The sequence below is a fragment of the Cupressus sempervirens genome, chromosome 10 (genome assembly GCF_028749045.1).
Source record: "Cupressus sempervirens isolate cs-2001-9-10 chromosome 10, ASM2874904v1, whole genome shotgun sequence".
In the NCBI taxonomy this organism is placed as follows: Eukaryota; Viridiplantae; Streptophyta; class Pinopsida; order Cupressales; family Cupressaceae; genus Cupressus; species Cupressus sempervirens.
This window is the reverse complement of record NC_143127.1, coordinates 915456869-915483666: the sequence shown is the minus strand read 5'-3', so window position 1 is coordinate 915483666 and position 26798 is coordinate 915456869. Positions and strand designations below refer to the sequence as shown.

Sequence of the window (26798 nt, the reverse complement as noted above, 5' to 3'; positions counted from 1 at the left end):
ACCATACATCAGTCGGCTACAAATATTACTCTAAACAAATAAACGTTATTTCATAAAACAATGAAATTTTTAGTGGCCGACCCTGCTCGGTAAATACTACTTCCAAAAATTTCTTGAGTTAACTTTCTTGACTCGGTTAACATTGCAATATCCTTAAAATCCTTTGCCAACTGAATTTACTTGGTAAGAACTACTTCTGCCAATTCCCTTTCATGACCAAGTGAGCTCGATCATAACTAAATTTTTTTGATTACCTTGAAAACTCGGTAAGAAGTGTATCTTCCAAATTTCCTTTGATGACCGAGTGAACTCGGTAAGAACTCCATCTTTGCTTGACTGATCTTCTAAGCTCGGTAGGCTCTGTCTTTTACCTAGCTGACCTTCTGAGCTTGGTAGACATTGTCCTTTGCCTTGATGACCTTCTGAGTTTAGTAGACACTGTCCTTTGCCTTGCTGACCTTCTGAGCTCGGTAGACACTATCTAATGACTAATATGACATTTGTGTGACATCAAAGACAACACACAATTTGAACAATTGTATCCAACAATCTCCCTCTTTGGCATTGTTGGCAACACAACATGTCATAGAGGGATGAATTTTGAAAAACAAGTCTTTTAATGACAAAATACTTCACTTCTTAAAATATAGCAAAGCTCCCTCTTTCATAATAATTTCTCCCTCTTGCATAAAATCTTATTTATTTTGCAAATTTTAGAAAGATACGACAGTATATTCTCCCTCTCTGACAACACATGCCAAAGACAGCTGAAAAAAAAAGAATAATATTGTACCTGATGTACTGATTCATATGCAATGTCTTCATTGGTTTGCTGCATCAACTGATAGATCTTCAATTCTATTTCTGTTGATGCATTACTAAAATTGTATTTTAGTGAGCTTCAGATAGGGGAATGACCCCTAACTTACCTCTTAGATATAAGAATGCATCCTTAGGTAAAGGCTTTGTGAATATGTTAGCAATTTGTCCCTTTATATGCATATATTCCAATCTTATTTCCTTTTCTTGCACCAATTCTCAAACAAAGTGATATTTTATGGCAATAAGCTTGGTTTTTGAATGCATCATTGGATTCTTGGAGATGTTAATTGCGCTTGTGTTATCACAAAACATAACAACTGGTTCTTTGATTTCTTGCTTCATACCTTCCAATAATTGTTTAAACCACACAATGTTTGAACAATTTACTGCTGCTGCAACATATTTAGCCTCTGCTGTGGATTGAGATGTACAATTCTGCTTTTTTCTTGTCCAAGAAACCAACCTTTTTCCAAGAAAAAAATCTCCTCCACTTGTGCTCTTTTTGTCATCAATATTTTCTGCCCAATCTACATCAATGAACACCTTTAAATCTAGTTTACCTCCAAGTTTATACCATAATCCATAATCTTCAGTTCCTTTTAAGTATCTCATGATCCTTTTGATTGCCATCATGTGATTTTCTTTCGGTTTTATTGAGAATCTTGCTACAATCCCTACTGCAAGGGCAATGTCTGGTCTTGTGTGCACTAAATATTGTGACTTTCCAATCATAGATCTATACAATGTCTGATCTACTTCCTCAGATTCATCATCTTTGGTAAGTTTCAATCCAGTACACATAGGAGTCCCAACTGGTTTGTAGTCTTCCATACCAAACTTTTTTAGTATCTCCTTGATGTATTTAGATTGAGTGATGTAGATGTCATTCTTACTTTGTTGAATTTGAAGACCAACAAAGAATTTGATCTCACCAAACATTGACATTTCAAATTCCTTGTTCATTTGTTCTGAAAATTCTTTTCAAAGATCATAATTTCCACTAAACAAAGTATCATCTACAAATATTTCTGCTAAAACAATCTTATTATCTAGTCCTTTCTTTATGTACAAACTACTATTATCATTAGTCCTTCGAAAACTAATCTGAATAAGGTAGTTATGCAATCTTTCATACCATGCTCTAGGGGCTTGTTTTAGACCATATAATTCTTTATGCAGTTTTCAGACCATGCTTTTCTTGTCTAGATCAATAAAACCTTTAGGTTGTTCAATATAAACCTCTTCATCCAATATGCCATTGAGAAATGCTGACTTGATATCCATCTGATAGACTTTGTATCCTTTGAATGCAACATATGCAAGTAAGGTTCTGAAATCTTCCAATCTTGCAACAAGAGAAAAAGTTTCTCCATAGTCTACACCTTCTTCTTGAGAGTATCCTTTGCATACTAGTCTAGCTTTGTTCCTTGATACCTTACCATCTTCATTAGTTTGTTTTTGAATACCCACTTTGTTCCAATCATGTTCTTGTCTTTGGGTCTAGGTACTAGAGTCCATGTTTTGTTTTCCTCTATCTATTCTATCTCTTCATTCATAGCTTCAATCCAACTTTCATTGTCTAGTGCATCTTTGACATTTCTAAGTTCAAAATCAGCAAGTAAACAAGTGCCTTTCAACTTACATCTTGTCATTGTTCCTTCTGATTTGTCTCTAATGATCTGATCAGGTGTATGATGCTTTCTGACATACTTGGCTAACACAGGCTCCTTGCCTTTTGAGTGACTTCCATTGTTATCCTTCTGCATCTTAACTTCCTGTCCTAGATCCGGTTGCTTGGGCTTGGTAGATGTTCATTTGGTAGCCTCTGTTTGCAACTCAGGTTCTTGCAACTCAGGAGGCATTAGCTTAGTTTGAACTTCCTGTGACTTGGTAACTGAAGACTCTAGAGTTGAGGATTCCTGATTAACTGGTATACTTGGTACTGTATCTGGTTCAATGTAAACAAATCTCTTATAGTCTTCAAGTACCCTTTTGCTTTCTTCTTCAAATTTTTCTATGAACTCATCAACTTTCACATGTGCACTTTCTATCATTTTGTGAGTAGACAGATTCAAACATCTATATGCTTTACTTTTGCAAAAATATCTCAAAAATATTCCTTCATCACCCTTTACATCAAATTTACCTTTTCTAGATTCTTTCAAAATGTAACATTTGCTTCCAAATACTTTTAGATAACTTACATTGGATTTGTAGCCATACCACAACTTATAAGGTGTTTTGAATGAGTCCTTTTTCAGTTGTACTCGGTTTAAGGTATGAACTACAGTGCTGATAGCTTCCTTCCAGTATTTGATAGCAATGCTCTTTTCAATCATTAGGGTTCTTGCACAGTCCATGATAGATCTGTTCCTTCTTTCAGCTATACCATTTTTTTAGGTGTTCCTGGTGTTGAAACCTATCTTTTGATTTCTCTTTCAATGCAAAATTTATTGAACTCATGTGAAACAAATTCACCACCTTTGTCAGATCTTAAACATTTCAGTCTTTTGCCTCTTTCCTTTTCAACTCTGGCTAAATACCATTTGAATTTTTTGAATGCCTCTAATTTCTGTCTTAAGTACATGATAGTCATCATTCTTGAATAATCATCAACAAAAAGAAATAAAAATTTCTCACCAATATAAATTTCAATGCCAATGGGTCCACAGAGATCAATATGCACAATTTCTAGAACTTCTTCAGACTGATAGTTCTTGCTCTTGAAACTAGTTTTTCGTATTTTTCCAATTTGACAATTTTTACATAGACCAATCTCAGGTTTCTTGATGTTAGGAATGCCTCTTACATTCTTGAATTTACTTATCTTTACCAATTTTTCAAAGTTTACATGACACAACCTTCTATGCCATAACCAATTTTCTTCAATTTGAGCAATAAAACATGAACATTCACCAAGTTCAAGATAAAATAAGCTACCTTTTGTTTGAGTGCATGATCCAATCAGTTTTCCTTTGCCATCCAACAATCTTGCTTTTCCATGCATAAATTCTACTTTGAATCCATTATTGAGTAGCTGTGCCACACTTAACAAATTATGCTTTAGTCCTTCTACCCAATATTCATTATCACATACAAGTTCCTTGGTTAGTGAGATTCTTCCTTTTCCTTTTATACAACAAGGTTCATTGTTACCAAATCTTACACTGCCACCATCATAGTCTTCAAAGTGTTCAAACTTAGTTTTATCACCAGTCATGTGATGAGAACAGCCACTATCTATGATCCATGTATCCTTTATGCTCATATGAGAAATAAGTATCATTTCCTCATCATTATCAGACTCATCTTTCACAGCAATGTAGACAATTTCATCTTCTTCTTCATCATCAAAATCATTAGAATCTTTAGTTATAAAACATGTTTTCTTACCTTTATCCTTGAATGATTTGAAGTCTCTCTTTCCATTGTACTTGTGACCTTTGTTCTCATCCTTGTGTTGCTTATTTGGGCACCTAGCAGCAATATGTCCAATTTCTTTACAAAAAAAATAGATTAGAGAAACCTTACCTTTGTATTTTCCTTTGCCTCTTTAATATTTCCTAGCTACCAAAGCTTCAACCACTTCAAGATCACTATCTGAACTCTATTATGATTCGTCATCACTATTTGATTTAGGATCCTTTAGCTTTTTTCCATTTTCTTTCAGTGAAAGCTTGGCTTCAAATGCTGATTCAATGCTTTTGGTAGGTAGAACATAATTCTCATAGTTGTCTAGCTCAAATGTAGTCAATCTTCCAATTATGGCTTCTAGATTTATCTTATGATTTTCTTCACATCTTCTTTCTTGAATTGCATAGACTTTGATTGCATAAATGGGAAGTAGAGTTCTAAGAACTTTACTTATAACTATCTCCTCCTTGATATCTCATCTAGATGCTTTGATTGCACTAACACATGCTTTAACTCTTTCAACATATTTTGCAATCTTTTCATCCTCTCTCATCCTCATTTGATTAAATTGTCTGCTTAGGCTTTCTGCTTTGGCTCTTCTTACATTATCCTCTCCCCCACAGATTTCTTTCATCTTGTTCCACATTTCAAAGGTGGATTTGCAGTTCTTGATGTCAACAAATTCTTCATAACTCAGAGCAGATACTATATCTATCATCATATAATTGTGGGTCTTCTTTTTAGCAATATCATTGACGGATAATGCACCAGTAGGTTTTGCATATTTTTCATCAAGGTACTTCAGTCCTGTATCTCCAATAGAAGCTAGATGAAGTCTCATCAACCCTTGCCATGCTAAGAAGCTGTCCCTATTAAGTCGTAGAATTTCCCTCTTATAAGACATCCTCACCTTTGGCTTAGATCCTTGAAATCTTTTCCTACAAGCACTAAGGGCTCTGATACCAATTGTTGGAATTATAGAAGGAGTAACTGAGAGGGGGAGTGGGGTGGGGTGAATCAGTTATCCCAAAATAATTCAGAAATCCCTTAGATGTCTATAATGCTTACTTACTACTGATACTCAATAAATAATGCAGGAATACTATAACTCAGTAGGTTAACTAGTTACTGATCATTTAGCATTCATAGTTATTAATATGTATGTAAAAGTTAAATAAAATGAACACAAGAGACACCAGATTTAACATGGAAACCCAATATGAGAGAAACCACCAAGTAACTAGCCACCAATTTTTCATTGTTCTGAAGTGAGTCCTGTTAAGAGCCAACCCTATTAAAGGTTACAATACACACTATTAGGTGTGACCCTATTAGAGGATTTTTGTCACCCTATTAGGAGTGACCTTGGTAGAGGTCTTTAGAATAATTCAACTGAACTGTCACCTTGTTAGAGGATTTACAAAATGGCTATTAAACTAACTTTGTTAAGAGATTTGAAATCACTGCTACAATGGTTAGAAAGCAACAATGAATTGACTTGAATAAGATGCAATTGAATTTGCTGGCTACGTGTCTCTATTCAACATCATTAGATCCTCCTTGATCAAATATGGCTCTACTGCTCCTCAATGATCTCTGATCATCCTTCAAATTAACTTTCACAAAAATCAGTCTTCATATCACATTAACTTCTCATACTTCCTCTTCATACTTCTTAGAATTCGCAACTTGACCTCTTACTTATACCATTTAGATTCTCAAGTCAGTCCATTTACATGTTATATTTACCAATAAATCATACATCAGTCGGCTACAAATATTACTCTAAACAAATAAATGTTATTTCATAAAACAATGAAATCCTTTACTGGTCGACCCTGCTCGGTAAATACTACTTCCAAAAATTTATTGAGTTAACCTTGTTGACTTGGTTAACATTGCAATATCCTTAAAATCCTTTGCCTGCCAAGTTTACTAGGTAAGAACTTCTTTTACCAAATTCCCTTTGATGATCGAGTGAGCTCGGTAAGAACTAAATTTCTTTGATTACCTTGAAAGCTCGGTAAGAATTGTCTAATGACTGATATGACATTTATGTGACATCAAAGACAACACACAATTTGAACAATTGTATCCAACAAATGGGTCTGATGAATCAACTAATGGTTGCAAATTAGATACTAAATTTCTATGTTTTCCTTCTTGAATTTTCCCTCATGTTCTTGTAATTCAAGTGCCTAACTCTCAATGGTATTTTTATTTTTTCTTGTCTCTCATATATCTATTTCTTGATACTCATTATCCAATTGGTTGTCAACATTGTATTTGATCTTGCCACTATATTATCATCCTCCATTTTGTCATTTCTTCTTCAAGGTTCACATTCCCAGTGTTCCATACTTGATTTGGCTAATTAGGCTTGTGAAGCTTGCATAGGTTCAAGAGTATGTTGGGGAGTTGAAGCTTTGGAGGGTTTTTGTAACTTCAAAAAGGGTATCCAAATAACTATTTTGTTTTCCAATTTCAACAAAGAAACACAAATTTTCTTTCCCAAAACCACATAAAGGGCTATAAGGGCAATCAGACCTATTAAGAGAAATTTTGCAAAATACATGTTAGGAGAGTAAACCAGTGGTAGAAACATCATGATTAGGTGTTCCTTGAAGTTTCTAAGTGGTTAGATTGAAGCAAGAAATTTATTAGAATCCATTTCTCAAATTTTCTCATTTTTCCCTTATTGCTTCCTAAGTCTTGAATGGGAAATGTGATCAAGTAGTTTTGTGAAGTTGGGTAAAAGTTTTCTCAGTGTTTTAACCAAGTTGGAAAGAGTCTTTGAAGATACTTAGCAAGGTGGGAAATGTAGTTTTCCTTAAAAGTTTTCTTATTGGGAATCCACCAGCTTTTGGTGTGAGCAATTTGCATAATTTTGGATGCAAATTTCATTAAAATGAAGTACATGAAATACTTAAAACATAAAAAACATACATTATGATAACCAATAATGTCATACATGAAATAAGATACAATATATTATAATAACCAATAATGTCGTACATGAACAAAGATATAATAAATTATGATAACCAATAATTTCATAAGTCTAATAATGTCATGCATCAAATATATGTCATACATCAAATATAAAATGTCATATATACATCAAATGTATGTCAAATACATCCACTTACATAAAATCCAAGATATATGTCCACTAATTCCTATACATGTGTGTCTATCCCTCTATCTTCTCCTATCCATGAGGGGAAGGAAAAAAATCCCTATAGGTCTTTGGTCATTGCATGGAGGGAGATGATGGGGATGATGGAGTCTTCCTTACGTGCTTACTCGCCCTCTTGTTTAGGCTCGTCTCTAACTAGAGCTGATACAAATAAAGTATATATTAATCAATAATTATTATACATTAAAATCAAATATATGTACACATAAAATTAATTATTTACTTACCATCATAAAACATTTACTCTATACATCCACCTTAAAGGCTCCCAGACAATCAAGAGTAACAAGGCCCTACAAAAATTCACTCAATATAATCACTTGATTATACTTATAAGTACCATTTGAAATTTCAATACTGACTATTACAAGTAAAAACTAAAACTATGAAAACTCTTTCATACCTCAATCAATGGCTTTGAACTAGTACTCATGGTAGCAACTCCACATTTGATGGACTAGCAAAGATTAGGAGTCTTAGATGTCAGTAACTACAAATTATATAATAAAATTTACATGTAACATGACACATGAAACAAATATAATCAAATGAATTAAATTAACATGAAACAAATGTACCTCTAAGAAGCTCGTATCAGTCCTAGGCCTCGAGTCCCTTGTGAATGTCAATGATCTAGTACAGAACTAATCCACATGGATTAAAAAAAAATTCAATTCTTCATATGATCATTTAACAAGTATATGTATTATTTAAATAATTATATAGATACATACATCTCAACTTGTCAATACGACACAAAATGGGGCCAAGAAATTTATACTAGGTCTATCAACACTTTTACCTTGAATTTTGAACAATGTGAAGATATGCTAATTAATTAGTCATTCCCTGTACATATGAAATGTGATCAAATTAGTTTATTATAATTATAATTTACATATTTTTCAATGCCAAATGTGTCACCCAAAAACTCATCATTGACTAGCCCATCATCCATATTATCTCCAATATGACTGCAAAACATGTATAAGGATCTACATGATGTGCATATGTGATTGCAATGCAAAGGAGACTTCTCCTCAAGTAATGGACTAGTGTAATGAATGAGGGTCTATCTCAAAGAATTGATAGTCCCTAGAGTACTGGTCTTTACATGTTCCTTCACAACTTAAGAAATAATCACATGCTCATCATGTGGCTTGACAAGAGCTTCCCTAACTACCTTAGGGTCACGACATTCTTCTCCTCCCCACCTCTACCCTAAGAATTTAACATATCAAAATAATTGGGGATATCCCCAAGGATAAATTGACAACACAATTTCTTTTTGAAATACATTGGAACCTCATGATTATTACACAGTGGGGCATCACAAATCATTCACCATCTATCCCAAAAGTTATTTCTAATATCATCATGTATGCACCAATGAATTGGGAACCTTTTATTTGTATGTTAAATAGTGTCTTGTTATCTAGGCTTTTTAAACAATGCACATATCCTACCTTTTACTATGTACTTCTTTCTTGCATCTTTGTAAGATAATTTGGTTGCAGAATATCTTCTTTGTTCTTCTCTATTAACATGCCAAATATCCAATTGACCACTAACATAAGCTACATGGCTCATAATGAACGCAATTGAGTATGTCAATTGTGCTCTCATAGGATTAATTTTCCTGCAAGCTTTCAACTTAAAAATTATTGTTTCTAATTAATTTTTCACTTTTTCTATTTCATTCATTATATTGTCTTGGGTCCCAGGAGGAGATCTTTCAATTGGTGGAGGTTGTGGAATTTCTTGCTCTTCTTGTGGAGGGTTTTCATTTTGATTTTTTTGATTAGGGTGAGGTTTTCACATTTCTTGATAAGAAAACAATTTCATTTTAAATAAATAAAAAAATTTGAAGTAAAACTAAAAAACATACAAAACAATACCAAAACTTATAGAACAATGTAAAAAGAAGAGTAGAAAACATACTTGACGATCCTGATCTTGATCTTTGGCAATGAGGAGGCATCTTGAGGAGGAGAATGAGGAAATTCTTCAAATTCCACAAACCGTGTGCATGATGTTGAGGGGAAAGAAGAAACTGGTACAAAGAAATAAGGGAAAATGCAATGGGCTATGGGTTTGCAACTCATTTATAGATTTTTTAAAAAGGGTGCACATTCTTTGCTTTGTGCTCCACAATCTTCTAGGCTTGTAAAGCCCAAGCGAAAGCACGTGCATGCTTTTATAAATTTAGAAATTTGAGTTGTGTGTCATCTTTTTGGGACAACAACTTGGTGCATTTGCCCCATTTATATTCCTAAGATTTGTGCCTGATAGGAAAGGTTTACATGATGGATTACAATCTCTCATGTGAAACTAAGCTAGGAGATCTCTTGAACACTTGAATTGAGAAATATTGATGCTTGATTCATTTTGGTTAAGTTCAAGTTTGAGAAAAAAGTGTAGTTGATCCATGTCTATCATGAAAAATATGTCATGCAAAGAAACTTTAATTGCAGAAATAGATGTTGGACAGCTACCTATGATTAATAGGTCATCTAAATAAGGAACTACATGGCTTATAATACATGTATTTTGATCAGGTTATTAATTTCGAAGAAGAATGTTTCAAGTTGTATACTAGCGATTTGACACCTCAAAAGAATAGAAGTAAGATAAATTAAAAAAGTTTGATTTTGTTAGTGTTGGTAAATAGATTTGTCCTTCCTTTTTTCTTAAGAATATGACTTTTAGTACCCAAATCATGAACAATATCTGGTTACAAAAGTTGAAAAGCCATTCTCTGATTATTGGCTTATCTTTGAATTGGTAGGTACAGCTCCCTTATGGAATAATATGCAATGAATTATGTTTTGATCCTAAAACTAACACAGGGTGCGCTCTTAACTTGAGAGCAAAAGAGGCAAACTGGATTAAGCCTAAGCATAACTTAATCTAGGTAGGGTAAAATTTTAGTCTATGAACCAAATGATAGAACTCAAACATCTTATGAATTCATACACTCAGCATTCAACTAATCTACAAGAACTATTAATAGAGATGTAAACGGAATAATAAAAAAAAGGTCTAATGAGTCCTTCTCTCAATATTTCACAACACATCCTACTGGGTTTATTCACAACCTCGAAACAAGGGAATGAAACAATCCTTTCCTTCCTACTATAACTTAGTTTATGAGAAAGAATCAACTAATTAGCAACTATCAACTTACTAGAACAGGAAATAATGGTTAGAAAATACTCTTCAATTGACTCTGCAACATCAAGTATCCTACACCTAAATTTGCCAACCTTTCCTTAATCATTCAACTTCATACATATAGAATTGAGAGATGACCGTTACAATAGGAATTTTAATCATTTCATCTTCTCAGGATGAGTAATGGCAAGATGGCAGTTTTTCGCATTACAAAATTTGCAAAATTTACATCAGAAAATGAAAAGGGAGTGTCAACTAAATCACTTGAGTTTATTTCTATTTTTAGTTTTTTTCTCTATATGCTTTAGCAGCAACTATAATTGGAATCATCTCTTTGTGGTTTAGGCACATGTAAATTAGTGAATCTTAAGAGCCACTTAGAGTGCTCTCGAGCCAACTCCTTCACTACATTTAGCTGACTTGTCAATTCTCTAGTAGTCACGTGTACATATCCACAAGTGTCTACAACTCTACCACTCTATTTTTGTTGCTTGAAGTCATTCCAAATAGATTACTCAAGTATGTGGAGAAGTTGTTTTTCATTACTTCTACCCCAATGAGAGATTTCCCTTGCCCACTGGTTTGTGGGCCAATGTGTAATCCTCACATGAGTTTGAATGCTCTATCTTGAGTCTTCCTCACTTTTTCCCCTATTTCCTTGAGTCTATCTTCAACCTCTTGAATCATTTCCAACATAAATTGCATACTTTGAAGCCATTCGAACAGAGGCTTAATCCCTTTTTTCAAAATCTTTGCTTCAAAAACCTCTTTTGCCTTCATTTGGATGATCATTTTCAGGAGAGAAATACATGCATCACATCTTGCCTTCTCTGCCGCCAAAGTATTTTGATTAGATATGATATTATCCTTCTCAGTTTCCAATCGAAGGATAACATTTCCAATTTGATGGATCAAAGCAATTCCATCTGTATTGAGTTTCTCAATCCATTCTCTTCTGAACTGACCAAAATGCCTATCTTTCAAAAACTATGAGATGAAAGCTTGCACCTCCTCTACTGTGGGGTTCTTAGTAGTAGGCACACTAGTAATGGTTGCCAATGGGACAACTAACTGCCCAATAAATCTTTTCAATTCTTCAATCTTGGCCTTCATCTTGATTTTTGACAATTTGAGGCTATCCAATTATTCTTCTATCATCTAATTACTTGATCTCGATAGGCCCACCTTGTTATCATGTCTAGCCTCTCCAAGATCAATCAAATGTAGAGTGAAATCATCGGGTGTCATGTCCTTAATTCTCTCTACTTTGTTTGTCTTTGCTACCTCCATTGTTAAGTGTCTTGTTTCTGGATCTTGCCCAAGTATTGATAAAATCTTCTACTTCTTAGCTTTCACTATTATAGACCCAAAGCGAACTGCTTGATACATAGTATCCTTTGCATGGATGCTCTCTTCTTTCCTCTATCTGTTCCTTTCTAAGGTATCTTCTAGCCAGGACTCTGTACTAATCACTTTAGAAGTAGCCCCAAGTGACTCTATAATTAAAATCTTCTTCTTCATTGGAGTCAGTGCCACTGTAGTTGTAAAAAATGATTTTTAGGATCTTGAAATAGAAGCCTAGAAGAACTCGGGGCTTTCTCTTCCTCTTGAGTTTTCCTTGTAGCTTCGTCAAATTCAGTGGACTCACTGCTACTACTCTATTCATCCTTGATCTCTACTATCTGAATGGGGGAACCGGTTAGCTTCAAAAGGGGAGCACTTGCAGATGGACCAGGGCTATGATGAGGAGATGGAGTTGGAGTAATGTGAGGAGATGAGACTAGAGTAGTGACATGAGGAGGTGAAATTGGAGCAGTAACATGAGGAGGTGAAACTAGAGTAGTAACATGAGGAGGTGAAATTGGAGCAGTGACATGAGGAGGTGAAACTGGAGCAGTAACACCATCTTTCGGCTCTTCAGTCCGCTTTTCTTCGGTGCTAGCTAGGACTCCAATAATTGGTAGAGGACTGCCTTGGCAAGTTGGAGCTATTGAAATGTTCTTCTCCGGGGGTTGGTCACCTCCTCCTATAGATTGAGCAAGTCCTTGAGGAGCCATAGTTCAAACACTAGGTGTGCCACTTTGAGAAGAGGTGGGAGTAGCAGCGGTTGGAGAAGCTTGAGTAGTTTTGCTTCTACTCTAGCCCTTTTTTGCTGTCCACTTGACCCATTTTCTAGTTCTTTTGACAATCTGGGGCATCATAACATCAAGGTCTTCTTCCATATCAACATATGGCTCAGAACTGATTGGAGTATTTCTCAATTTGGTCAAGTATGTATTACTATACATATTTTTCCCATCATCTTCTAGCCCTTCCACATCTAAGTTAATGCCATATGTCTTTATTTGATCTACTGTCAATCTAGCAAAATCCAGATCTCAGCTTTCCAACTTATCTTTACAATCCGCGCAATAATCTTCCACAATAGTAACATGCTTGATCATGCTTCCAATTTGAAGTACATCTCTGGCATACCTATTTGTGTCAAACATAGGCCTCACCACTTCATATTCTTCTAATTTGAACTTGTTCTTGAATGCCTTGAGCATGTTTTTGGCATCTAGTAGGGACTCACAACTATAGGCCCCAACTTTTATGGGAAATTCGTATCCCTTTTTCCTTGAACTATCGCTCAACACATTCACCTGGATTGCTTGTCTCATGATCTCAATGAGCACAATCATGTCGTCTGAATATCTGGGTAGCTTCAAGAGAAATTCATCAAAAACTACAAGGCGTAAATATGAAAAGGATGAGAATTGGATGAAATAACTACCAAATTAATTGATGGTTGCCATTTCTTATGGGTTGAATCTCCTCTCTGAACACCCTTGGAGTTCCCTACAAAGCCTCATTAAATTTGATATACTCTACATAACTATTTTGTAATTGCAAGCATGGGTAAAACTAATAACTCTTTACATCATCTAGAAAACTCTCTATTCTAGGAAGGTCTGGCCATAATTGTAGGGAAGCCAACAGATATATCAAGAAAGAAGACATATTAAATAAATTGTAGAACTTAGCTGCATTGAGAGCCCTAGACAGACATTCACTTACCTCATATGCCTAGTCAACATATTGTGTATCTAAGAAAATGAATTGTACCAAAAGGAAATATTGTTCTACACAATTAAGGGCTTCAACCTCACCTTTCAATTGATGCAAAAGAACTAGAATGTCCACAATCTTGGGCTTGAGATCAGTGCCAAAAAGGGTTTTAGGAACTTTACTTTTAGCTCCCCTTGGCTTTCGAAACCAAGAACTCATGATCTCTTTTCGCCACACCATCTTCTTCAGAGAGAATTCAGACATAGCTCCTCCAATTGTTAATTCAGAGAACTGCTCTCTTTCTAGAATATGCAGACAATTGACTCATGCTTGCCTATCAATTGAGATTAACACATTTTGATAAAGTAGTAAGATTTTCTTCATATCTAGGTTATAGTGATTGATACATTCAATAATTAGCTCCAAGGCTTGTACTGCTACGGGAAATCCTACTGGTTCTAGCAGCCCACTTCTTTGAAGTTTCTTCGTTATGGGATGGATTGGTTTTGTCTTCAACCTTGTTTCAAAATCTTGCATGTCAAAGAAATGGAGTGAAGTGTCTATGATATTCTGCCATGTAGACTTGATTCCACCCAATCCATCAAATCTAGCAAATCTTGTTGCCATCTTGACTGAGGTAGAGATAAATTTGAAATCTTAAAACTCAAAATAGGATAGAGTGTAGAACTTCGTAACTATAGGAATTTTGGAATGAATAGTCAACTCAATAGCATAATAGTTCAAATAAGTAAGCAATACTTTGAAAATTCATTATGTTCATTTCTATATAGAAACTCCAATCCACCTGTTAATCTTTAAGATCTGCGCAACACAAATAAATTAAATGATAAATCTGTTAGGTTAGTAAATGTGGAGGTAACAACGGATTCTTTCTTTTCTTTTCACTATTTTTGTTGGCCCAACGGTTACTTTCCTTTATTATAGTTTTACTTTCTCATTTTTCAACAAGCTGCAGAGAATTAAGAACAGAGTAGTTTGTGAGTAAAAATTTGCTCAGCCAAATTTTGAATAGAATACCTTCCTCAATGTGATCAATGTGCTTCCCTTATCTTTTTAAGCCTCCTGTAATCGATTTGTCAAATAACCATGCTTGCAAGAGTGATTTTCCGCTGGATGCAAAAAATTGCCTTCAAGCGTAGAAATCCCACAGAGGAGAAGATGGTTTCCACTTTTCTGCTTTTGCCTTTGTTTTACCTTCTCTACCCTAACCACTTTACTTTAAGCCTTCAAAAAATATAAAACTGGCTTCGCAAGTGAAATATGGGGCCCACTGACCCACTTTACCTTTCCACAAATACCTTTCCAAAAAATTGACTTCTTGGTTCGAAGCCCACCGAGGAGAAGCTATTTCTATGTTTTTCGTTGCTGCCCTTTTTCATCATCTTAGTGAGTTTCGAAGGGTTCCCGCAGTGAAAACATGACAATAATTGAATGATATATCCATAACATAATTGGCTTCTCTTCATTTAAACTCACAAATCACATTTGTGAATCTTGGTGGAGTTTCACCGTCAAGGTGCAAAAACCTACCAAGGAGAAGATGAAACTAGATTTTTTGCTAGTTCAACTTTCTATATGTTTGGAACAAAATGAGCTGCAAGTAAGTTCATCTAAAGTAACACAATTTAAGAATCTCCATCGAGAAAGGTCCTAAACTACCCCAAAGACTCATGATGATAAATAAAACCCACTCGGCCATACAATTCGAGAGAAGGGAAAAGATGAAAACTCGATGGAGGTACTTATCACTTGAGGAAGAAAGGATCAACTTACTTGACTAAACTAAACACAATACAAGTTAATCTCCACTTTGCAAAATTGGTACATGGTGAAAAGTGGGGCAACAGTTAGTAATCAACATAAACCGAACAAAGAAAATCACCAAATAAACATTTACTACAACTCTAATCAATTCATAAATATCCATAAAACAATTGCTATAGAAAACACAAAAAATCTTTACACTGCTATAGAAGAATTTAAAATAAGAGACTCAGAGTTTTGTTCATTCGTATTGCACAAAAATAATTAAATTGTCTCCTTTTAAATAATCTCTTAAACCACTAACCCTCGATCTTTTCATAAATGCATGGTATCCTAACTAATCCAAGACTAACTAAAATTAGTTGTAGAAGTCTTTGCTTTATTATAACTATCATTAAAACTAGAGAACATAAATTTAGATCTTCACATTACATGCAAAGGTAAAAGCATTATTAAATTTCCTAATTTCTAACTAAAACATATCCAAACATGTGATGACAGTGGATGCAGAATTGATAGTGAAAGTGGTGAATGAAGATTTGAACTATAAGAAAGTTGTAGTACATGAACGGTGCATGGAGGATTGTTTGATCGAATAGTGCATGCAAAAGCGGTGTGAAGAAATTACACCATCTATAATTCCTCCTTAATTTCTTTGATTCCAATTACTCCCAAATTTTCTCTTATATACACAAAAGTTTCTTTTGATAATGCCTTAGTGAAGATATCATCTATCTGCTCTTCAAATCTATAGTAATCAAGATGACCTTCTCCATTGTTTACCAACTCTCTAATGAAATGAAATCTCACATCAATGTGCTTTCTCCTTTTGTTAAAACCATGATTCTTTGAAAGTGCAATAGTCAATTTATTATCATAGAAAATTTGTATTAACTCCTCTTGTTCTTGTAGTAGATCCTTTAAAATTCTTCTCATCCAAGTTTCTTGGTATGCTACTGATGTGACTACTACATATTCCACTTCAGCTGATGAAATTGTTACTGTCAGTTACTTCTTTGATGCCCATGAAATTGCACCTGTGCCACAATGAAAGATATTTCCATAAGTTCTCCTTCTATCATCAATATTACCTACCAAATCACTATTAGAATAACCAATCAAAGTAAAATTATTCATTTTGGAATACAAAATTCTATATTCTTTTGTCCCTACAACATATCTGAGTATCCTTTTTCCAAGTTGCCAATGCGAGTCTTTTGCTGACTCTATGAATCTTGACATCAAACTAACACCATACACAATGTCAAGCCTTGCAGTTGTGAGATACAACAAACTACCAACAAGTTTCTTGAATAGGGTTGAATTAACATATGACCCAAAATCATTTTTGCTAAGCTTTTTTCCTATTAAAATAGGTGTTGGTGTTGGATTACAATTCAACATATTGAATCTTCTCAATACATCTTTGGCATACTTAGTTTGACAAATGAAAATCCCTTTATTAGATTGAATAACTTCAATACCTAGAAAAAAAATCTCATCAGACCCAAATTAGTCATTTCAAATTCTTCCATTATTGATTTCTTAAACATGTCTACAAAAAAATTTCCAATGAAAATTAAATCATCAACATATAAGCATACAATCAAAATCTAACATTCTTTGTTGATCTTTGTGTATAAAGTGGGCTCATTAAGATTCCTACAAAAACCATTACTTGTCATGTATGAATCAATTCTACTATACCAAGCCCTAGGGGCTTTCCTCAAACCATAAAGAGCCTTCTTCAATTTGCATACTTTAGCTTTGTCCCCATATACCTCATAATCTAGTGACTATTGAATATAAAATTCTTCCTCAAGAAAATCATTCAAAACTATTTATTTCACATCCATTTGAAAAACTGTCCAACCATTCTGTGCAGCTCTACCTAAAACCATTCTAAATGTATTAAGTCTAGCAACTAGACAAAATGTTTCATTATAATCTACAACATATTGTTGTGAAAAATGCTTTTGTTCCAATTTATCTTTATACCTTTCAACTTCATCTTGTGCATTAAATTGGGTTTTAAAAATCCATTTAACTCCAATACAATCCTTACCTTCAGGTACATCTTCAAGGTCCCATCTATCATTTCTTACAATGGATTCAATTTCTTCATCCATAGCTTTGATCCAATCTTCCTCCTTAATTGCATCTTCAAAACACAATGGATAAGAAGAGAAAAATGAAAAATTTGAATCAAAATCCAACCTCTCTTCCTCTTGATCATAAATTTCTCTTTCAAACATCTCATCCTTTTACCTTTTCTTCCAGAAGGTGTATTACTTACTCTTGGTGTGTGCATATTTTCATGATTTGATGGCTGATGTTGTCTATGATTTCTTTGTGGAGTGCTTGTTCCTACTTGATTTGGCTGACCTACTTGCTCCTCATGTTATTCTCCATCAGATATTGACTGTGCTCCAATTGTGATTACCTTATCAATATTTCCATCACATATTTCTTCCTCCTTAAATATGACATCCCTACTTGTAATCATATTCTTTGAAATAGGGTTAGATAATCTATAAGCTTTTGAGTCCTCATTACAACGAATGAAAATACATTTTTTACTCTTATCATCCAATTTACTTCATAATTCAACTAGAACCAAAACATACTCAACACCACCAAAAATTCTAAAATGAGATACAAAATGTTTCATACCACTCCATGCTGCTTGTGGGACTCTATCTTTCACATTCTTTGTAGGACTTATATTCAAGATATATACCCCACAAGAAACAACTTTAGCCCAAAATTCATTAGATAATTTTTTTTTTTCCTTTGAGATACTCCTCCCCATTTCCATTATGGTTCTATTTTTCCTCTCTACTACACCATTCTATTGTGGCATGTATCTAGTTATAAAGTATTTCTTGATCCTATGATATCTGCAAAAATCCAAGAATTCATTAGAACTTTATTCATCACCTCTATCGGATATGAGTACCTTGATGAAAACTATGCTTTTGTTTTCCAACAGTGATTTGAACTCCTTAAACTTATTAAAAGCCTCAAAATTTTCCTTCAAGAAATAGATCCATATATTTTTGCTGAAATTACCAATAAATGTTGAAAAATATAAGCTTCCTCCCAAAGATAGAGTTTGCATAGGAGCACATATGTCAGTATGAGTCAAATCCAAAAGATCTCTTCTTTTATAGAACTTCTTATAGGAAAACTTAGTCTATGTTATTTTTCCATTATACAACTTTCACAAGCATTAGCATGCACTGTAATAGAAGGCAAACTTTTTAACATATTCTTCTTTTGCAATAAACTCAAGCCATCAAAATGAAGGTGTCCATACCTTGAATGCCACAACCATGTCTGGTTTAGGGCTTCTACCTTGAAGTTAGCTTCTGTCAGTCCTTGAATATAATGGATCTAAAGAGGATACGTCCTACTCTAGCTCATCTCAACTTTAGCAATGAACTTGTCTCTAGAATTTCCATCCAAGACTATGCATGTATTATCCTTAAAAATAACTTTATACCTCTTTTCACCTAATTGACCAATACTCATAAGATTATGTGTTAGTGCGCACACATAATAAACATCAAGAATAAACATCTTTTCTCCATTTTTAGCTAATACATTAGTAATACCTTTTCCAATTATAGGCACTATGCTCTTATTTTCCAATTTTATTTCAGATTTGACTAAATCATTTAAATTAGAAAATAATTCTCTATTTCTTGTCATGTGGTTACTACAACCACTATCTAAAAATAATATATCCATAGAAATTTCTTGTGCCACATTGCATGCAATAAATAAACTAGCCCATGACTATCTAGATCTGCTTAGATACATCTGAATAAGTTTCCCTATGACTATCTAGATCCACTCAGTTTTTCCTACATTCATTATCCAAATGACCATACCTCTTACAATAATAACACTGAATATTAGATTTATCAAACCTTGATGACTGTTTGTTTCTACCACATCCTTTGTTATTGAAACTTTAATTAGAATGATTTTTCCTTCCTCATTGATTTATATTCACTTGTTGAGCTCTGCCTCTTCCACTTCAAAAATTTGGTCCTCCTCTTCTTGTTAATGAATTTTGATCTCTAAAATAATTCCCAAAAGATGAGTTTTTATTTATATTAACTCTTGACGCATGAGATAACAAGAAACCCATTAGCTCATCGATAAATAATTGGGATGGATCTTTTGATTATTCAATAGAAGCTACAATTGAATCAAAATTACTAGATACACTTCTAAGAACCTTTTCAACCACCTTTTGATCAGTAATATCTTCCCCTTGGGTTCTCAATTGGCTAACAATATTCATCACTTTAGTAAAGAAATCATCTACATTATCTGATACATTCATATTAAGGTTTTTTAACTTTCTCCTTAATATTTTTAATCTTGCTACCTTCACATTTGTTGTACCTTGATAAGCAATTTTTAAGGCACCCCATGCTTGTTTTGATTTGGTAACTTGAGAAAATCTTGAAAATAAAAACTCACCCATTGTTTGTTGAATGAAAATAATTCCTTTCAATCCTTCTTCTACTTACACTTCAATGAATCTTTTTCTTGTTGTGACAATGCCTGGTATGTTGCATGATTGTTTGGTTCTACAAAAACCTTCTCAAGTAAATCCTAGAGATCTTGAGAATGAAATAAAGTTTTCATCTTTATGAACAAAATATCATAATTCTTACTATTAAATATCAGAATTTGAGGTTTTGATGAATTGTTGATCATTGCCATCTCTTTAAACATAATTCTCCAATTTCACCTTCAGCTTCCTCATTCAACTAACCTAATTCAACTCCACAACAAATGTTGGCTCTAATACCAATTTGATAGTCATTAGCAATACAAACTAAATAAATAAAATTACCAAATAAACATGCTACAACACTAATCAATTCCTAAATAATAATAACACAATTGCTATAGAAAACACGAAAACTCTTGAACACTGCTACAACAGAATGAAAAATAAAAGACTTGAAATTTTATTCATTATTCTTGCACAAAAAGAATTACATTGTTTTCTTTTAAAGAATCTCTCAAACCACTAACCCTCTATGTTTTCATAAATGTATGATATCCTAACTAATCAAAGACTGATTAAAAATAGTAATGGAAGTCTTCGCTTTATTATAACTATCATTAAAATTAGAGTTCATAAATTTAGATCTCCTCATTACATGCAAAGGTAAATGCACTGTTAAATTTCCTAATTTCTAACTAAAAAAGGTTCAAACATGCGATGACGATGGATTGAGAATTGATAGTGAAAGTGGTGCATGAATATCCAAACTATAAGAAAGTTGTGGTGAATGAATATCCAAACTATGAGAAAGTTGCAGTGCATGAATGGTGCATTGAGGTTTGTTTGATCAAATAGTGCATAAAAAAGAAGTGTATGAAGAAATAACACTGTCTATCAGATTTGTGAGAAGGGAGTACTAGATTACTTAAAGCTTCAAAATAGATAATAAGTTGTGATGTGCTACTATTATGAAAGGGTACATGTTCTTGGTCAAAATTGGTTTCATGATGAACATGAGATAAGCAATATACGATCGATAAAAAAGTACAAATTGGACAAAATTGATTTCATTATTGGGTAAATGTTTATTAAAAATCTCATTTTCACAAAATTGAAGTTTGAAGGTTAGGTGAAACTAAATAATTGATTTAATATACATCACTCTAGAACTATACACCTGTGTAGCTCAATCAAAATATTAGATATCCCAAGTCCCTTAAAAAGAATGTAAATTTAAATAATTAAAAAATGACCATCCAAAAATAACTATATATAGGTTTCTAATTGCAAGATAGATTGATTGCTTGTTGTATTTATTGCATACTTAAAGAGAGTTACACAATTAATCTACTAGAATCTTCTTGCAAGGATTAAATCTAAGAGATGAAAGTATTTATGAAACCTTTTGTTAGGGATGGATGTTGTATACTATAACGATCCTCTTTATCCTAAGATGTATATCACTCAATCAAATGGTAAGTTTACTTATTGAAAGCATGAAGGATAAATTCTATGTTAACATGGAAGATCGACGCACACACACACAAACACACATCTAATGATTGTAACCATTACAAACTTGACTATAGTCTAGATAAAACTAACTAAAAGGACTAAACATCTAGCGATTGTAATCATTGCAAACTTCATTACTACTAATGGTAGATTAACTAACTAAAGTGACAAATATTGATATGGCCTAGTATTAGTTGCTTATATATAAGATTGCCAAATCAAATAAGAGAAAATAGATTATTAAATATATATATTTTAAATCTTTTTGCAAAAGATATATTATTTTTATATAGTTAATATTCTTAGCGTAAATGATTAGTTCAAAAGAGACCATTGACCATATAAATGTTGTGATATTGCTATCAAGATTTAACTTTGTAATTTTTGAGTCAAACTCATTAACCCATGTAAATATCATTATCATGCATGGTACCTGCATTTATCCTGAAAGACAAAGAGATATATCATATATTTTATAAGGCAAAGAGATATATTTTTAAATCCAAGGATAGTTAAGTCATTAAAACACATCGCATAATGACATCAAAAAAATGAGCTTTGAATACAATCGTTCAACTAGGCAATTGGATGACTACGTCGAGATATTAAAAAAAAATTGTAATAATAAAATATTTCATGACATATAAAAAAAAAGAGCTTTGAATACAATCGTTCCACTAGGCAATTGGATGACTACGTGAACATATAATTTTTTTTGTAATAATAAAATATTTCATGACATAAAAAAAATAAAAATGAGCTTCGAATACAATCGTTCAACTAGACAATTGGATGACTATGTCAAGATATAAAAAATAAAATAAAATTTTATTTTTTGAGGTAATAATAAAATATTTCATCTCTTTGGTGAACTTCTTTTTAGAACTTAAAATACAATAAATGGTTTACCTTCACTCGGTTGTTGATTTGAAAATTCGAATGCTATATTTTATTTGCCGTAACTTCATTCATACACGGCCGGGCTTTCCCGAAAGTCTGAGGCTTTCATGAAACTCAATGTCTACATCCACGTCAATTTTCGGAACAAATTCATCCACTTATCAGGCTTTCATGAAACTCAATGTTATATTCTATCGCAAGACTCTCGAAAGACTTTGACTCTATTTCCACCACTAGTTCAAGTGATCGCTCCGCGTACGCCGAAGTCCCTCTCTAAATGTCTCTTAGATAAAAAGTTAAAAAATATAGATTTACTCCTATCCGGAAATTTTGATCGCCTCTCTTTTTCAGTGGCGTTTTCAGTGGCGTCTTGATACTGGATTACAGTGAAATTTGAAACTATAATAATGTCCCATCCTTTTGATTCCAATCGTATTTCCGCCGGCTCTGTCGTATACCATCGTTTGTGTGAGACTGACTTATTTTTACCTTCACTTCTATGGTCTTAATGGATTTTCTTGACTTGAATGCAATAATTTAGTTGTGATATTGATGAGAATGGATGGCCTAGCCAAAATCAGAAAATCTATATAATAGAGCTCATTTCTTCTATCAAAACACATCAAAAATCTCTAAGCTCCCTCCTCATTAATGCCAATGGAGAGATCCAGAGCCATGGCTGGTAGATTAGGGTGGCTGATTATTTGGTTCGCCATATTAACAATAGCCCCCATTATAAGAGCCGATCAAGAGACCAGACTTTTGGCCTATGGGTGCAGCGCCGTGCCCAACAACAACGTCACACTCTTCGCCCAAAATCTGAAGAAGGCTCTCGCATTTTTGGAGGAAAAAGTTGTTCCATCTGGTTTTGCTACGGTAAATGAGGCGAGAGCATCAGATCTGGTGGATTCGGTATATGCGGTGGCGCAGAGTAGAAAGGATAAGTCTGCTGCTGATTGCGCTGCCTGCATCAAAGTTGCGAGAATACAAGTTGCCAACTGTACCAAAGTTACCGGCGGCCGGGCAAACTATGATGGCTGTTTTATTCGTTTCGAGAACTACAATTTTTACAGTACTAGTTTCACCGATGAAGGCAATAAACAGGTGTGCGGCGTTGCCAACGCTAGCTCCTCCACTTCATTTTCATCAACCGCTCAGAGTTTGGTGACCGATCTGTGCGCTGCAGCTCCGCGAGTAAAAGATTATTTTGCTGCGCAGACGAGGAAATTAGGGGCGTCTAATACCACAATCTATGGCCTTGCCTCCTGTATTCGCTCCCTCACAACGGACAACTGCCAAAAGTGCCTCGCGCTTGCCAAGGACAACATTAACAAGTGTCTTCCTCGCTCCGAGGGACGGGCTGTTGACGCCGCCTGCAACCTGCGATATGATTCCAAACCCTTTTTCCCAACCAATGCCACTGTCGACTTGGGAAATTTCCTTCCCGGAGGTTAGAATTTAACTCTATTCGATTTAATAGTTTGCTGCAGTTTTGTTGACGTTTTTGACACTTGTGTTAGAATTAGCAACCATGAATTGATATTTTCAGAAATTTGATTACACTGGTTTTGTTATTGTCTATTAATTTGTTTTTCAGGTAGGAAGAAGGTGAGTACTCGAGCGTGGATAATAATTGGGGTTGTGGGAGGGGCATTCATACTTTGCCTTCTAACTTGTTTCCTCCTCTTCCGGAAGAAAATAATGCGGCCAAGCCAGAAGCAAGGTAAACTCTTTAAAGGCTAGAGCTACTATATTATGGATAAGGAGGCAAAAGTCTTGCAAGTCAGTTCGATTTTAGCTATGACTAATATAAAAGATTGAAATTTATGGAACAGTGGACACTGAAGGAGCAACAGAACTTCGCGGGCCGGGAGATTTCGACTTCAAGATACTGAGAAAGGCAACAAACAATTTTGATCAAGCAAATAAACTCGGAGAAGGAGGGTTTGGTGAAGTATTCAAGGTAAAATATGTTCATCACTTGGAATTAGGCTTGTGTGTTAATCTGACGAGATATCGATAACAGCAGTACAAACAAATAAAACAGAGCAAATATAAGAGCAGAACAGACGAAAGTAAAATAGAACAGCTGTGAAGAATATAATCTTTATAGCAATTGTACTTCTTGTTACATTCATAGACCATAGAGGCTGTCAATTTATAATCTTCTCCTCATACTTCTGGAAAGTTCTATACAGCCACGATGAGCATAAGAAGGGGAACATTCTTGAATTTTGGACTGTACAGATAGAGAGTTCTAGATTTTATAATTAATGCTCATCTACAGAACTATCAAATAAACATTTTTCTAACATAATCTGAGCTTGAAATGAATATGTTTGCAGGGTACCTTGAAAAATGGCAACGTCGTGGCAATAAAGAAGCTGACATTGGGCCGCTCTCCCCGCGCAATTTCTGAATTCGAGAGCGAAGTGAAACTCATTTCTAATTTTCATCACAAAAATCTTGTGCGTTTGCTTGGATGTTGCAGACAGGGGCAAGAAAGGCTCTTGGTTTATGAGTACATGCCCAACAGCAGCCTCGACAGAGTCTTATTCGGTTTGCTACTCCTCAACTTCCCACTTTTGCTTCTTTCATCCATTTCAATTAACATGATAGATTTTTTAACTCTAGTAAATTACCCTGTATGCAGGAGAACATAAAAAACATTTGACTTGGAAGGAAAGGTTCAACATCGTCGTGGGCACTGCTCGTGGTCTTGCTTATCTCCATGAGGAATTCCATGTTTGTATCATCCATCGTGATATTAAGTCAAGCAACATATTGCTTGACGAGAACTTTCAGGCAAAAATAGCAGATTTTGGGCTTGCAAGACTTCTTCCACATGATAAAACTCATGTTAGCACAAAAGTTGCAGGAACCTTGTAAGAAAATCCATCCTCACTCCAATGTTTATCTGATACCCCTTTTTCTTACATAAATATCGTAACACCCCTTTCGTTTCCCCTTTGCAGAGGATACACAGCTCCTGAATATGCAGGCCATGGGCAATTGACGGAGAAAGCTGACACCTACAGCTTCGGTGTGGTTGTTCTTGAAATAGTCAGTGGCAGAAAAAGCATTGACATGAACCAGCCACCTGATATGCAATATTTGCTTGAATGGGTAATTTACAATGCTAATTGTATCCTTTTATCCCTTCATTCTCTCCCTTGAAGATCTTCGTTATTGAAAAGAAAATAATCCTTATCGCAGGTTTGGAGCCTACATGAACAAAACAAGGTATTAGAGATAGTGGAAAGCGAAGAGAAGATGGAAGGGTATAATGAAGAAGAGGTGGTGAGGGTGATAAACCTTGCGCTTCTGTGCATACAAGGATCTGTGACTCATAGGCCATCAATGTCTGAGGTTGTGACAATACTGTTAAGTAGAGCTGAGATTGATCTTCAGAAACTTCTGCAGCCGGCATTCGTAGATGTGGGGTACCAAGTGCGTGGAGAAAGTTCCCCTCCATCTCAATCAAATGCTATGATTACAGAATCCCTCGATGCTCGTTAGTACTGCCTATATTTCTCTTTTCCAATGGACACATGGAGGGTAGCAAGAAATGATGAATTGTTTAGTTCTAGCCGGTTATATAGTTACGGGCATAAAATAGTTTCCCCTTCCCATCTTTAAGGTGAAAAGAAAAGGATTAGAAGAGAGTTGAATTTAGACGTTCAAGAAATGGTCGCATATTAATTATATGTTATAGTTGAGGGTTCTGATATCATTCACTATCTTTTAAATAAAAGATATAAGCTTTTGCCTTCATTGTGTTCTCAACATACGATCATGTAACGTATGAATAATTCATAATAATATTGGAGAATTTTTTTTGGTTGTGTAAATAGAAAAATGTGTCCCACACTTTGATGTTCAGTAAAAGATCTGATCCAATTTTTTCTTCACCAAAAGCTCCCACTCCAATAAGGACAAGAAAACCAAGCTGCAGATCATCCAAATCTACTGCAGCCATTCAAACATTAGAAGCATATGAATCACCACTAACCGATTATAATGCAACTTATCACATCCATCCATATCAACAACAAGTGCATCCAACTACACATCCACAATGACATGTAGATCCAAGAACAAATACAAATCAGTAGCAATATGTAACCCCTCAACAACATATGCCAAACTCTCAATACCAGAATCTCATTGCTCACAACATGATGCTTTGGAATATATAACTCATCATCCATAACAACTGATTATCCATGACCAATTGCTCTGCAATTTGCATGTCAGATCCAACTAGCTGATCATGAAAATAAAGCTCCATCCCAACATTAATAAGGTTAGGAATATCCTCAACAATAGCCTCAAGTTTCTCTACAGGTTGTGCATTAGACTCCACAAACTAATCAACAAAACCCAACCTCTTTGACCTTGACC

General features: G+C 34.4%; 1 protein-coding gene and 1 pseudogene across 1 annotated transcript; one reads left to right on the top strand and one right to left on the bottom strand.

Moving 5' to 3' along the window:
* The window catches only part of LOC149536983 (cysteine-rich receptor-like protein kinase 2), a 55252-nt pseudogene that overhangs the window by 7844 nt on the left and 20610 nt on the right, over positions 1–26798 (bottom strand).
* LOC149536984 (cysteine-rich receptor-like protein kinase 2) lies at positions 22968–26234 on the top strand. The gene is made up of 7 exons (XM_089806659.1): positions 22968–23844; positions 23992–24117; positions 24230–24357; positions 24740–24953; positions 25048–25279; positions 25370–25520; positions 25611–26234. The coding sequence occupies exons 1-7, from the start codon at positions 23046–23048 to the stop codon at positions 25911–25913; spliced, it is 1953 nt and encodes a 650-aa protein (XP_089662785.1). The 5' UTR covers positions 22968–23045; the 3' UTR covers positions 25914–26234.

Excerpts from the sequence above, each read along its gene's own strand:
- LOC149536984 (XM_089806659.1), top strand. The coding sequence starts at position 23,046 with ATGCCAATGGAGAGATCCAGAGCCATGGCTGGTAGATTAGGGTGGCTG. Across the intron at positions 23,845-23,991 it reads GGGAAATTTCCTTCCCGGAG|GTAGGAAGAAGGTGAGTACT; the intron begins GTTAGAATTTAA and ends TTTGTTTTTCAG. Across the intron at positions 24,954-25,047 it reads CCTCGACAGAGTCTTATTCG|GAGAACATAAAAAACATTTG; the intron begins GTTTGCTACTCC and ends CCCTGTATGCAG.